Raw genomic sequence first — 14,441 nt, 5'->3', positions numbered from 1 at the left:
TGCTCACACATGATTACGTCTTGTCGGCTTAGAGGTTTTGACCATACAGTTGAACCATACATGTCACCCTTGTATCTCCGTGCCAACACCCAAAATGTTTGGGAGAAGAGCTTCGAGCCGTACCTTGACGAGTCGCAGTGGCCTCCATATTATGGTGAGGACTACGTGCCTTATCTGGACCTAAGAAAGGTAGGGAAGGGAAGGAGGAAGAAGAAGCGACTGAAAGGCGATATGGACAATATGAAAGGTTATGGCGATGACATGTATGGTGGCGGTGACTTCAACGAAGAACGTGCGCAGAACCTATGCAGCATTTGCAAGAAACCTGGTCATAACGCTAGCTTTCATAGGAGGGGTAGACAAGAGGTTGTTTATTAATCTTTGTGCTTATCAAAATTCTTAGTAAACATGCATTTATGTTATTCGTCATCAAATTTACTTGCTTTGTCTTATTACTAATGTTATTAATTGTAATAATGTTGTTTCTTTCATTTTTGAAACAGGCGGGCTACGATGGCGGCGCGGGCACCTCATCCCCGCTTTAGCCTCATTGAGGCGGACTACGACAAGGACCACCGGGTCAAGGCCTTGTCGGAGCAGCAGAGGCCGTTGTGTGTGCTTCGTGGTCGCACGCACCACGTACACAGCTGGAACGAGCGATACGCGCCGTACATTCGTCGTGCAGGCTTTCTTGAGATCGTCCGGGTCTACAACAGTGGACTTCCCACTCTAGACCCTGCAGTTCTTACTGCTTTTGTTGATAGGTAACATAGCATTTTACATTACTTTAATTTGTTTGTTAAATATGTGCCTTCAAATAATTGATATACACAACATTATAACGATGCAGGTGGAGACTAGAGACGCACACCTTCCACACACCTTGTGGAGAAATGACTATCACATTGCAGGATGTGAAGATGATATTGTGTTTGAGTTTGTCTGGTCATCCGGTGACTGGGGTCGTCGATGAGTCTACTTGGCTAGACTTGGTACAGGAGTTTTGTGGTAGGCGGCCATCAGATGCTGAAGTTAAAGGCACCAAGTAAGTTCATATTTGAGTCCCATTGAAATTACTAATACAACCATTTTAGATAAATCTATATTTATACAATATTTGTTTACTTGTAATTGCAGGAAGACCTCAGGAGTGTCGACGTCTTGGATTACGCAGAACTTTGGTGCAGGACCACCGTCTGATGCTCCAGATCATGAGGTGGAGATGTATGCAAAGGTGTGGTTGTGGCACTTCTTGGGGGGTTTATTGTTCCCTGATTCCTCAGGAGACAGCATCAGCTGGATTTTCCTGAGGATCCTTATGCAGCCACTGGAAAACATTGCCGGCTACAGTTGGGGTAACGCGGTGCTTGCATGGACATACCGTCAGCTTTGCCAGGCTTGTCGTCGCCAGTCATCGAATGGAAACCTAGGTGGTTGCTCATATCTACTTCAGGTTTGGATTTGGGAGCGTTTTCCAGTTGGAAGGCCCACTAAATCTCCGGGTTTGCCTGTAAGTGCATTTGCTATTTCGATTTCTTCATAACACTTAAGCCATTTATGACATTATGTTTGTGTTAATTGCAGGTATGGGTGCATGAAGATGTTGGACCCACCGCCCTTTTTCTCTAGTCAGATGCTAAGGTAGTCAGGGGCGAAGCAGACAGGAGGTACAGGCAGTACACTGACGAGCTAGACGTGTTGACACACAACTACGTAAGTTCAATTCACTTTTAGTACTAAATGCACTATTAATGCGTTTTATTTTGAAATACTAAAAATAAATTTACAAATTTTGCAGGTCACATGGTCACCGTGGTCTCGGTGGGAGCTAGAGGGGTACCTTAGTCCACGCTGCGACGAGGAGGATAGCGATTGGCTTTACGATGGCCCACTGATCTTCTTCCATGTGGTCGAGATGCACTACCCTTGCAGGGTTTACAGACAGTTTGGGAGGCTGCAGGGGATTCCACCACTGTATTCCACAAACGCTGAGCTGCATAGGTATGATGGCACTTTGTTTGTTTCCATTAAGTGGCTCATTGCTAATGCAATATATTTTTGCAGGATTGATCGCAGGTTTCGGTCCACGCAAAAGGATTGGGCGGTCAGGCACGATGCACATTTGCAGACTTGGTATCACAGGCAGGTTCCCCTCGTCAACTCACTACCACCGCACGACCCGGCCAGATGGATGGAGTACCTACAGTGGCTGCACCGGAGTACGAGGACTCATATCATGGTCCCGTACACCAACACCCCTGCAGATGAGGGTGGCGAGGATGACATCGCCGATGCGTTCGACGAGGTGCAAAGGGTTGACAAACAGGTTCTTAAGGCCCCCTTAAATAGATATGTGGTAAGTACCTTGGACTTTCATGTATTATTTGATGTTTATGGCACAACAGTTGTCCAAATGATCGAGTTAATGTTGTGTGTGATGTTGTAGTCACAACAGTTGTCTAACTACTTCGAGGAAGCTAGCAGGCAACTGTTCCGGAGTAGAGACGACAAGAGCAACCCTCTTCGCAACTTTGTCAAGGTACTTTCGAAAAAATATTTCATTATTACAAAACAATTACAACTGAATAATGCATGTTGTCATTTTATCCTGCAGAAAATCAAAAAGGGCTGCAAGAAGTTAGCGGCTAAGCTGAGCTGTGCAGACACGACATATGCGCCTCCGTTGCACCCCATGTTGTCTAGGAGCCAGACGGCCTCGATGTCCACCAGAGCTACTTCGGCTAGGGCCGCTTCCTCCTCTGTACGTACTCTGCAGTACACAGGGAAGGGTCCAGCGGACGTGGACGATGAGGACGAGGCCCTTCAGTACTCCACGACTAGTGGCGACGACGACGACGACGAGTTACAGTGGGAGTTCACCGGTCACGAGGAGATGGGTACCTCACAGCTAGGCGGTGCTCCTATTGGTACACAGGGGGTGGAGTACACACAGGAGGAGTACACACAGGGGGTGGAGTACACACAGGAGGAGTACACACAGGGGGTGGAGTACACACAGGAGGAGTACACACACGTCGAGCACCAGGTGCCTATGCTGTGCTTTTACTTTTCTATATTTGCATGATTCAAAAATTAAAATTGCTCATTAGGGTGCTTGTTTGCAGGGTACTTCGTCCACACAGGAGATGGAGCGTGTCCATAGGCGGCAGCGCGAGAGGCAGCGGCGAGACCGCACGGACGTGGGGTGGACAAGCAACGTGGTGCCTACCAATCCTAGGAGGCGACGGAAGCCGCGAAACCGCTACACCCCTGGCGATGATTAGATTAGACATGTTTAGCAGTTGAGGCTTGTCATGTAGTACCTCTGACATATTGTTATTTCCAGCACGTTGGTACCTGTGACATATTTCTAGTTAATTGATGTGCCTTTTTTAAGAATTAGTGTGAATTAATTTAGTTGTTCGGATTTGTCATGTAGTGACATATCTCTGTCTTGCCAAACCAGCTGCGAACCCGAACAATCGGTTAACAAAATACCAAACAACGACAGTGCAGCAAAGGTTCTGGCCAATTTTTAGCTACCAGCCATGGCGGGGTAGCCAAAAATTTGCCAGACCCCCATGTACCTAACATAGCACTACTCAAAGTGACTTCCTCTTTTTCTTTTTAAATATTACACAAAAAACATGCAAGAAACAAAACTTTTAAATGTTATATTAGTTAAATATGTTACAAAATCTTTTTCAATTGTTATGTTAGTTAAACATTCTGACAGCTGTGGACTTTGGCGAGGAGCGATCAAATTGAAATACGTCGGAATACAAATTATTACATGACAAGTTTCAAAGTACAAAAGTCTCATCCCTAAGCCACTCACATACATTACCACATCAATCAAACTGCGTGCACCACTGCGTAAGCAACTCGTCCTCGGACTCCCAATCGTCCACTACAACCTCCTTACCCATGCTCGCCTCCGCTGCCTTGCCCTCACTAGTCTGTCTCTCGTAGTAAGCTGCCTCTGCCTCTTCTGCCGCCTGAGAGTATAACTGCCCCTCTTCCTCGGTCATGTCTGTTGGCCACCATGAGTCATAGACCGATGTCTTCTGGTTGTGGTATGCAGCCTCACCCTCCTCTAAGGCACCGACAGGCATCGGTCCTGACGCCTCACCCTCCTCTGCAAGACGAAGTAGGTCGCCTATCCTTCCCATTTCGTAGTCATGCTCGTCCTGAGGGTACCCCAATTCCTCGGCAAGACGAATGAGGTCGCCTATCCTTCCGGTGTCGTCGTCTTCCTCCGCCTCGTCCTCCTCTTCGACCACAATCGGACGGCTAGCGGTGCCACCAACTGCAGCCTCCCGCCCTAATATCATATTCTCCGCGTACTTAGCACGGCCCACATCTGCTTGCCAGTTTCCGGTGCATCCAATCTCTGTAAGTACAAAATTTAAAGAATTAATAACATATTCATTTCAGAGAAACTAATAGTTTCACTTTCAAAAATTAAATGACTCACTAGCACATAATGAGGCAATAGTATCGTTCAAGCATTATATCTCAGCTCTCTCAGCCTCCTCCGCAGCCTTCCTTGCATCCTCTTCAGCCTTCCTTGCACGGTACTCCTCTATCTCCTTTTCCCTCTCCTCGGACCACTTCTTCCATGCAATACTCGCAGGGTTACGAACACGCAACTCCTGGGCGAATGCAATCATTTTCTTCTTATGGTCCTTCACAAAATCAGTGACGTAGTTTGCAGGATAACCTCTCGTCTTGCGAACTGCTACTCTTGCCTTATACTCATCTTTGAACTTAAACACATCATCAGATGATTCCCATTTGCATTTCTGAGTGCTCTGTTACGGGAAATATATGAATACAAAGTTAGCGTACAAAAACAAATATATGAGTATACTAGTACTAAATGTGCACAGTCCTAGCAAACCTCATCATAGTCGATCATGTGGCCACAGAAGTGGCCAATCCCAAGACCTGAAGGAACTAGGCTGTAGCTAGCTTCAACACCACATTTGCACATCACGGGAGGCGCAATAGACCTCCGCTTCTTCTTCCACTCTGGAACCTCCTCCTGCTTCTCAGGCTCTGGCCAATGGCTCTTTGGACCATAGATCCACTCCGCGAAACGACACTTTCGAAAACCACGATCCTACAAAAAGAACACATTAGAACACACATATATCAACTGAAATTTGAAGATTGAATCTAAACTTACTTCACGCCGCAGAGGACAAACGAACTCTAGTTCATTCCGTGGATTTATCATGGCTTGTTCTCCGCAATGACACTTTGGAGGATACTCGAGCCGCCGTGCAGAGGCGACGGCCTTCTCTTCCTCCGTCATAGGAGGAGGGTTAGGGGGGGCGCAACCCAGCGAGTAAACAACTCACGTTTGCAATGATCAACGCCGGGGTAGAAAAGCAGAATTCTTGGGTCAAACTTGTCCGGCCCGTCGATCCATTGGAAGAAAAAGCACCGGAAGTAGGGCTACAAAAGAGTTTCAATTGTCTCATTGGGAATAAAAAGATAAAAAACCAATAAGAAAAACAAAGGGCACAGTGACTTACGCTATAACTATAACAAGTATAGAAGCAACGTGCCGCAGTATCCGGATGTCTCGACTGGCTCACGTGTGCCGGATGTCCACAATCACAATTTGGAATAGGTTCCTCGGGAGGCACAGGGGCATCCTTGCAAGACACATCGGGGTACAACTCTCTAGGACGACCCTTTTTTCGCCAAATAGACTCACGATACGAGTCCTCCATCTAAAAACGCGAAAATAATTCAACACAAATCACATAACTAAACAAAGTAAGAGCATCTCCAAGGGTTTTCCATTCTCAGCTTTGCATTTCAAGAGATTTGCAAAGTTGCAAATGAGTTTGCAAAGTTCCCAAAGGGGGGATCTCCAACCGTTTTGCATTCTCATCAAGTCCTTTCCCGAAATTTTTTCCCACGCGCCATCCGGCCAAAAAATTTCGCGCGCAGTGCCAGATCACAGTCCGTGTTCGCGCCATCGTAGATCGCAGTCCGTCGTTCCAGTGCCCATCGTTCCTCGCAGTCCGTCGTTCCAGTGCCCATCGCCCCCGTCTCCCCGTCGCCCATCGTTCCTCGCCCATCCCCAAACTCGCCTAGGCCAGTCGGGCGATCGCCGCCAGTCCACCGATCATCGCCCGACTCGCCCAGGCCAGATCGGGCGATCGCCCAGGGCCAGTCCGCCGATCGTCAGGCAGCCAATCGCCCACTCCACCAGTCGCCCAGATCGCCAGGATCGCCCACTCCACTTCGTTTGTTTGTGCAAGATGGCGTCCAGGTTACCAGAGAACAACCTCGTTGCACGGCGCATCGCAAAGGTTTCATCTTCGTACCCGAATATATTGATCCAATTCATGTTTACTTTGTTCTATGTTCTGAGCTGCACAATTTATCGTAGTTGAGGGCTTCTAGATCGCGTCTCCGAAAGCAATTGGATGACGATTCTTTGGCGCGGGGGGGGGGGGAGATAAATCGCGCGGGAGTCCTTTGGCGCGCCGAGTCGGGCAACCGCGATGCCGCCCAAAATATTTCGCGCGAGGGGACCAAGCGGCCTACGTGGCAGACCGAATTCCTTGCGAATCCCAAATGCAAAGCCTTGAGGAGGTTTGCATATATGCAAAGTTTCCACCTCTATTTGCAAACCTTACCAAATTGCAAACCTCATTTGCAAAGCCATTGGAGAGGTGTTTTCTACTCTTTTTTGCAAATTGGACAATGCAAAGTTGATTTGCAAAGCCCTTGGAGATGCTCTAACGTAACAAGAGATTTACTAAACATATTAAAAATAACCAAATGAACTTATCTAAACTATGAAAACGTAAAGGTTGTAAGAAATTTACCTTATCCAAACGAGGGATGGCCGGGAAAACAACCGTGAAGAACGACGAGGCGGGGAATACGCAGCGGAGAGGGGCGCCAAGGAGGGGGAATGGAGGTGAAGGACGACGCGGAGGGGCACCGGAGAAGAGCGGAGCTCGGGTGTGAGAGAGGGAGAGAAAGAGAGACACTCGGGGTGAGAGAGGGAGAGAAATGAGAAGAGATGGCCGTTCGGCCGACTAAGTAGGGCGCGGGTGCACCCCGCCATGATGCGCGGCGGGGTTGCAACCCGCCATGATCGGTGGCGGGGTCCCCGTACCCCGCCATGGACGGTGGCGGGGTCCACGTCAGCCGGCCCCGCCCACCCGGGCGCCACGTGGCACTTCAACCCCGCCACCATGCATGGCGGGGTGCAGTGTTTTTGCCCCGCCATGCATGGTGGCGGGGCCAAACGGCCTAGTTTTGAAAATTTTTCCGAAACCGTGTCAAAATTGAAAATTGTTTCATTTTTGGGCTAAAAATAATAAAAAAAATTCCCTGCACGCACGCACGCACGCACGGCGGCACACGGGCCGGTGGTCGCTTTCCCACTCCAAGGACAAGGAGAGGGGTTGTGACGGCCGGATCGGAGAGATCATGAAACGATCAGATGCCCATGGTCTCTTGCGGCAACAACGCAAGGCAAATGCCAATCGTAGTCGTAGCGACGACGACGCTGCCACAAAACTAAAACACACAATCTTGAGCTAGGCATTTCCTGGAGCATGCATATATATGGTAATCTTCTGGCCGTAGAGACCAGAGAGTCACACGAAGAAAGAGAGACGGGGCGCGATGCCTCGGACGGAAAAAATCATCCCTGATGAGCCCGGCCTGCTCGTGCACGGTGGTGTCTCGCTCAGAGCAGAATCCAGAATATAATTAGCAGAAAGGGCCAAATCAACATCATAGGAGAGAGATGATGAAGGAGATGGGGCGCGCCATGATAGTCTGACCTTTAGGCCGGTCGAGCATGAACCTGGAAAGCCAATCTGGAGGCATTCGAATGGCTCATGATTCACCTCGGAGATTGATTATTGTACAGGCGACACGATCCAGCGGAGTAAAGAGATTGAAGGAAAACATCCCTCTCTTGGATAGGCAGTTAGGCTCTTGGCTGTCGTTGCTACTATTTTTGTTCCGCGAAATTATCACGTCTACGAAGGAATATGATTGATAAGGATGAAAAGAGAATGTATGTGATTGGATAAACTATTTATTAGGATTATGATTTTTAAATATAGTGCTTATGAAAAATAATAGATATAGAAATTACAATAATTCCTGGCATTGCAACCGCCCTAACGAGAGAGCAGTGAAAAGCACACACGGACCCACACTTGATAGGGAGAATCAAACAGCATGCATTCATCCTACCAAACACAATACAACGGTGATTTCTCATCTCAACCAAACAAGAAAGAAAGCGGAATAATCCCATTCCAACAAAAACTAAAACAGCACCATACGTTAAAATGGACACTGTAGCATTTTCGTGACCAGTACATTAATCTAGGCCTTATTTAGTTCTAATTTTTTTTACAAAATGGACACCGTAACATTTTCGTTTGTATTTGATAAATATTATTGAATCATGGACTAACTAGACTTAAAAAATTCGTCTCGCAAATTACAGATAAAATGTGGAATTAGTTATTTTTTATCTATATTTAATGCTTAATACATATGCGGCAAGAATTAATATAATGGAGAATTAAAAAAATTTGCGAAATTTTTAAAACTAAACAAGGCCCTACGGAGGGGGCCGAGAAGGCAGAGACCTTATTTAGTTCACTTAAAAATTAACTTTTTAAGATTTCTGTCATATCGAATCTTGTACTATATGCATAGTAAAAACTAATTGCATAATTTATCTATAAATCGTGAGATACATTTTTAAACCTAGTTACTCTATAACTAAGTAATGTTTATAAAATAAAAACGAAAGTGTTACCATGTCAAAATAAAAAAAAACTTCACATAACAAACAGGCAAGGCCTTGTTTAGTTCCGAAAAGTGAAAAGTTTTCGATACTGTAGCACTTTCGTTTGTTTGTGACAAATATTATCCAATCATATTCTAATTAGGATCAAAAGATTCGTCTTGTGATTTACAGCTAAACTGTGTAATTAGTTTTTGTTTTCATCTATATTTAATGTTTTATGCATGTGACACAAGATTCGATGTGATAGAGAATTTTGAAAACTTTTTGTTTTTCAGGGTAAACTAGTTGGCAAAAATTTTAGATTTTGGGTACTGTAGTACTTTCGTTTGTTTGTGGCAAATATTATCCAATCATAGACTAATTAGGATCAAAAGATTCATCTCGCGATTTACAGACAATCTGCGTAATTAGTTTTTGTTTTTGTCTAAATTTAATATTTCATGTATGTACCGTAAGATTCGATGTGACGGAGAATTTTGAAATTTTTTTGGTAAGTAAACAAGGCCTAAACAAGGCCCGTCTTTCTCGGTGCCCTCCTCCGGAGCAAACGGCGCCGGCGCCGTGTCTACCTGAGCAATGATGAGCTTTGGGCCGAGGGGCAGCAAGATGACCAATGACTCTGAACGCAACGACTAGCCCAGGATGAAACTGGCCGTGCCGTCCGGCCCCGGAATTGAAAAACTGCTCGTTGCACGCAACGACACTGCTAGTACCTGCTAGCTACCTAGCAGCTGCCTTGAGCTAGAGCCGTAGACGACCCCAGTTCGTACACAGCACACTGCCTGTTCACTCCGATGTGCAGCACACGTACTGTAGTGCTGCACTACTGCTCTTCGTATCTCTTCCGATCTGATGACTTCCTTCATGAACTATCCGATCGAGCATCATCACTGGATCGATCTCCAGCTCAATTATACTGAGCCTTCATCCTAAAAACCAAAAAGTTTTCAAGATTCTCCGTCACATCGAATCTTGTGGCACATGCATGAAATATTAAATATAAATGAAAACAAAAATTAATTACACAGTTTAGCTGTAAATCACGAGACGAATCTTTTAATCCTAGTTAGTCCATGATTAGATAATATTTGTCACAAACAAACGAAAGTGCTACAGTACCAAAAACTTTTCACTTTTCGGAACTAAACAAGGCCTGATCACAGTGCAATCCTGCCCAAACTCGCGTTGGATTTGGGACTTGGGAGGCAGCAGATCAACTGTACATGCAAGGCAAAGAACAGTTGCTGCCTGGACAGACGGGCGCTGGGCACGCATGCATGCACAAGCTTATCAGCAATGGCAAGTGGCCCATAGTATGGCGTGGAGAGGCGGGGAGGGGGGAGGCAAGGCATATGCCCCTGATGGCCCTAATGAAGAGGTTTTTTTTTTTACAGCAACAGCTGCAATGATAACAAAATTCCCCTCTCCCCAGTCCCCTGCAGCTGCCTCAGCACTCAGCTCAGCGGCGGCAGCAGCAGCTCGTAATCATCTGGAAACACCAGTACAGTGTGAGTTGTGACCAGAGACCACTAGCGTGAGCAGTGCAGTGCTTAGCTTGTTGCCTCTGCATGCAACGGCATGCTGCGACTGCGAGCCTGCGATCTATGCGTTTGGTTGGTCATGCATGGCTGCTCATCAGCTCTTGGCAATGGCGTGTTAGGCCCACCACTTGCCCCGGCCCATGAGATGAGAACGACCCTCCTCCTCTCTAGTTTTCAATCGGCGTATCATGCACCATGACCACATGTGCATGTGCATGACCACACAGCAGCCACTGCAGGTGGGTGCAGCCATATGATTGGCAGTTTGGCACCAACGCTAGCTGCGTGCATGCATGCACGGCTCATTTCCTCTCTTGTACAGCATCGGGCATGCATGCATGCATGCATGATTCTTCTGTGTAGACATGATTTTTTTCCTTCTCCTGAGCTTATGGCCTTGTTTAGTTTCAAAAAAAATTATAATTTTTTTCTGATTTTTTGGTCAAATCGAATCTTATGTTACATATATGAAGCATTAAATATAGATAAAAAATAACTAATCACATAATTTATCTATAATTTACGAGACAAATCTTTTTAAGCCTAATTAGTTTATGATTAGACAATATTTATCAAATACAAACCAAAATGTTATAGTGTTTATTTTGCAAAAAAAAAAAATAGAAGGCCTAGGTGCTACAGTATCTAGCATGATTCCTTTACGAATAGGCATGGACCGTTGTGTCAGTCGTCAGCTGTACCATAATGTACGTACCACTGCATGCAAAGTATGCACGTCGTAGGAGTACGTTTATTGCGTTTCAGTACTCTGCCAATGACCATCCGGCAAGCACGTTTATCGTGTTTGTGTAGCAAGCTTTAGCTAGCTCTGTTGACAGATACATGGAGGAAGATATACCTAAAGATGAAGGTAGTTACTGTACTAGTTAGTGAAAAAGGGTGCTGTACGTTGGACACAAATGTAATGCAGCTTTACACATTGGAGTGTGTCCAAACTTCCTTGGTCCGAGTGGGAAGTGGGATGCCCCACAATTATTGAGCAATTTGCAGGGACAAAAGGTACAATTACTGCATTCTTGTACCCTGATCCACCGCTCCAGTAGCACACTCCCTCGGTCCCACTACCAATTAAAGATTAAGCAGCAAAATGACATAGATGCCCCTTAAAAATACTAGAGGACACTGATATATATAGTGTGAAACAGTGTAAAATAGTGCCGTAGCGTGTCTTTCTTTAGGGCAGTTTTTTTAATGCTGTAAGGTCTTTTCTTTGTGGGAGTATGCTTCTACTCCTTCCATCCAGAGAGAATGCCATTCGAGCATTCAAACGTTGTTCTGCACAAGTGCAACTAAGGCCTGACCCCAAAAAACAAAAACCAAAAACTTTTCAAGATTCTCCGTCACATCGAATCTTGCGGTATATGCATGTAGCATTAAATTTAGAAGAAAATAAAAACTAATTACACAGTTTGCCTATAAATCACGAGACGAATCTTTTAAGCCTAATTACTCTATGATTGGACAATGTTTATCAAATAAAAACGAAAGTGCTAAAGTGTCGTTTTCCCAAAAAAATTTGAAACTAAACAAGGCCTAACCCTCTTTTTTGAAAGACAGGAGACCACCGGAATATATTTAAAAAACGCCAGAACAATAATACAGAAACATGAGCCCGTTCGCTTGCCATAAAAAGTTATGGCTGAAAGTACTGTTCGCTAATTTGTTGTGAAAAAAACATTGTTAAATAACTAGCAGATGATTCAGCAGATAAGTTCAAGCGAACAGAGCCAACAAAATTGCTCTAAGTATGGTCTCCTAAAAGAGAGTGTCATATCTGAATGATGGAAATAAGAGTAGAGTTTTAGTCTCTCGTTAATTTTGGTTCTCCCCTAATATCATACTCCCTAGATTCAAATGTGCAAAGACAATATCAATATTTATGTCTCTAAATAGGCTTACTAAGAAAATATATTTTATAATTAATCTAATAATACTTACTCAATATTATAAAAGGTTCCAAATTCACTGATGCTCTTGTTCCCATCATCCTTTTCACTCAAGAATACATTGCCATATAGGCATGATATCGGAGAAGGTTATTGTGTTTGCTAAATAGTGGGGTTTAACTTCATAAACCAAATTCTAAGACCACTCATGCAATGTTTTGTAGCATGTTGTTCTGTTCTACTAGCTCCCTATACGTCCCAAAATAGATAACACTTTAGCTATGAAAACTAAACAAATATTTTTTCACATTCGTAGCTGAAGTGTCATCTATTTCAGGACAAAGGGAGTATACTGTGTGTTTCTTTCTTTCTTGATGAACTACTCACCCACAAATTAAAGGGGACTCCTAGAAAACGAATTAGAGGGACTTCACGAAGTTACAATGAGACAACTAACCAAAAGATTCTTCACCAATTCTTCTATTACTTTATAACCCTATATACAAAGTCAAGAAATTAAGGTACCGTTTGGTTACCCTGAGATTTCAAGAAGGCAGATAAAAAAATCAGGATTCTAGGAGATTTTATCATACATGCACAGAAGTCAATAAAACACATCAGAGCCTTGTTTAGTACCGAAAAGTGAAAAGTTTTCGGTACTGTAGCACTTTCGTTTGTTTGTGACAAATATTATCTAATCATGGACGACTAACTAGGATCAAAAAATTCGTCTCGTGATTTACAGCTAAACTGTGTAATTAGTTTTTATTTTCGTCTATATTTAATGTTTCATGCATGTGCCACAAGATTCGATGTAACGGAAAATCTTGAAAACTTTTTGATTTTCAAGGTGAACTAAACAAGGCCCGGATTTTTTGTCAGGATTCTTAAAATGCATTTGTTTAGGATCCAAACGGGACCTAAAGCAATATAAAGTATTACTCCATGCATGGGTCCTAAAAAGAATACAATTATATCATGTCAAGGAGAAATTAGCAAACAAATAAAAACACACGGTAATCCTACTTTTTTGTTCTCTGACACACAAATAAATGATTGTATCTGTAAACTCTATTCTAATTTATTGCATCATACTCCCTTAGGCTACAAAAGTATGCAATTATGAAAAGTGTGCCAGTCAAATTAATTCAACTTTGACCAAGTTTATTGTAAATAGTATTAGTATTTATGCTTCTAAATAAATTTATTATAAAATACTAATCTAATAGTATTTAACTTGTGCCAAAAATGTTAATACTTATTTATATAAATTCAGTTAAAATTCAAAGTGTTTGATTATTCAAAAAACAAGAATTATATTTTTTTGCACGGAGGAAGTATATCTAAAGAACATAATTTTTCTTAGTATATCACATTTACTTAAAAAGCTAGAGTTACATTTTTTTAGAACAATACATAGATCCTAGAATTATATATTTTTTTCTAGGACTGAAAGACTACATAAGTAAAAGGCTACCGCTAGTCGCTAGATGATGAATCTGCAAGCATTAGCCTAGGCCTTGTTTAGTTCAACCTGAAAACTAAAAAGTTTTCAAAATTCCTCGTCACATCGAATCTTGTGGCACATGCATGAAACATTAAATATAGACGAAATCAAAAACTAATTACACAGTTTAGCTGTAAATCACGAAACGAATCTTTTAATCCTAGTGAGTCTATGATTGGATAATATTTATCACAAACAAACGAAAGTGTTACAGTACCGAAAACTTTTCGCTTTTCGGAACTAAACAAGTCCCTAGCCCTTACAACACCGCTACAGGAACAATACATAGAGTTAAATTAGCAAACAAGTCCCTAGGACTGAAAGACTACATAAGTAAAAGGCTACCGCTACTCGCTAGATGATGAATCTGCAAGCACTAGCCTAGCGCTTACAACACCGCTACAGGAACAGGTACTGGCGTACTGCGATTGCGATCACACCACCATCTGAGCAAAAGGCTCTTTAAAGGGGCTGTCCCTGTCGAGACCTCCCATCTGGGCTAGCATACTCTAGTTTCAAAAAAAAAACAAAAAAAATCAGTTTTCCGTTATATCAAATCTTACGGTGATATATAAAATATTAAATATAAATAAAAATAATAACTAATTATATAATTTATTTGTAATTTGCAAGACAAATTTTTTAAACCTAACTAGGTCATAATTGGATAA

At 43.4% G+C, this 14,441-nt stretch overlaps 1 protein-coding gene across 1 annotated transcript; it reads right to left on the bottom strand.

Moving 5' to 3' along the window:
* On the bottom strand, positions 4,512-5,320 carry LOC110436498. The gene is made up of 3 exons (XM_021463630.1): positions 5,192-5,320; positions 4,904-5,125; positions 4,512-4,814 (listed from the first exon to the last, which is right to left on the bottom strand). The coding sequence occupies exons 1-3, from the start codon at positions 5,318-5,320 to the stop codon at positions 4,512-4,514; spliced, it is 654 nt and encodes a 217-aa protein (XP_021319305.1).

This window comes from Sorghum bicolor, chromosome 6, assembly GCF_000003195.3.
Source record: "Sorghum bicolor cultivar BTx623 chromosome 6, Sorghum_bicolor_NCBIv3, whole genome shotgun sequence".
NCBI classification, from domain to species: Eukaryota; Viridiplantae; Streptophyta; class Magnoliopsida; order Poales; family Poaceae; genus Sorghum; species Sorghum bicolor.
The sequence above is the reverse complement of the archived record's forward strand: the minus strand, read 5'-3'. Positions and strand labels throughout refer to the sequence as shown.

What these genes read in the sequence shown, in the direction of transcription:
- LOC110436498 (XM_021463630.1), bottom strand. Translation starts at nt 5,320, where the DNA reads ATGACGGAGGAAGAGAAGGCCGTCGCCTCTGCACGGCGGCTCGAGTAT. An exon ending in TTTGTCCTCTGCGGCGTGAA is followed by an intron (nt 5,126 to 5,191) that starts GTAAGTTTAGAT and finishes TTCTTTTTGTAG; the next exon opens with GATCGTGGTTTTCGAAAGTG. An exon ending in ACATGATCGACTATGATGAG is followed by an intron (nt 4,815 to 4,903) that starts GTTTGCTAGGAC and finishes TTCCCGTAACAG; the next exon opens with AGCACTCAGAAATGCAAATG.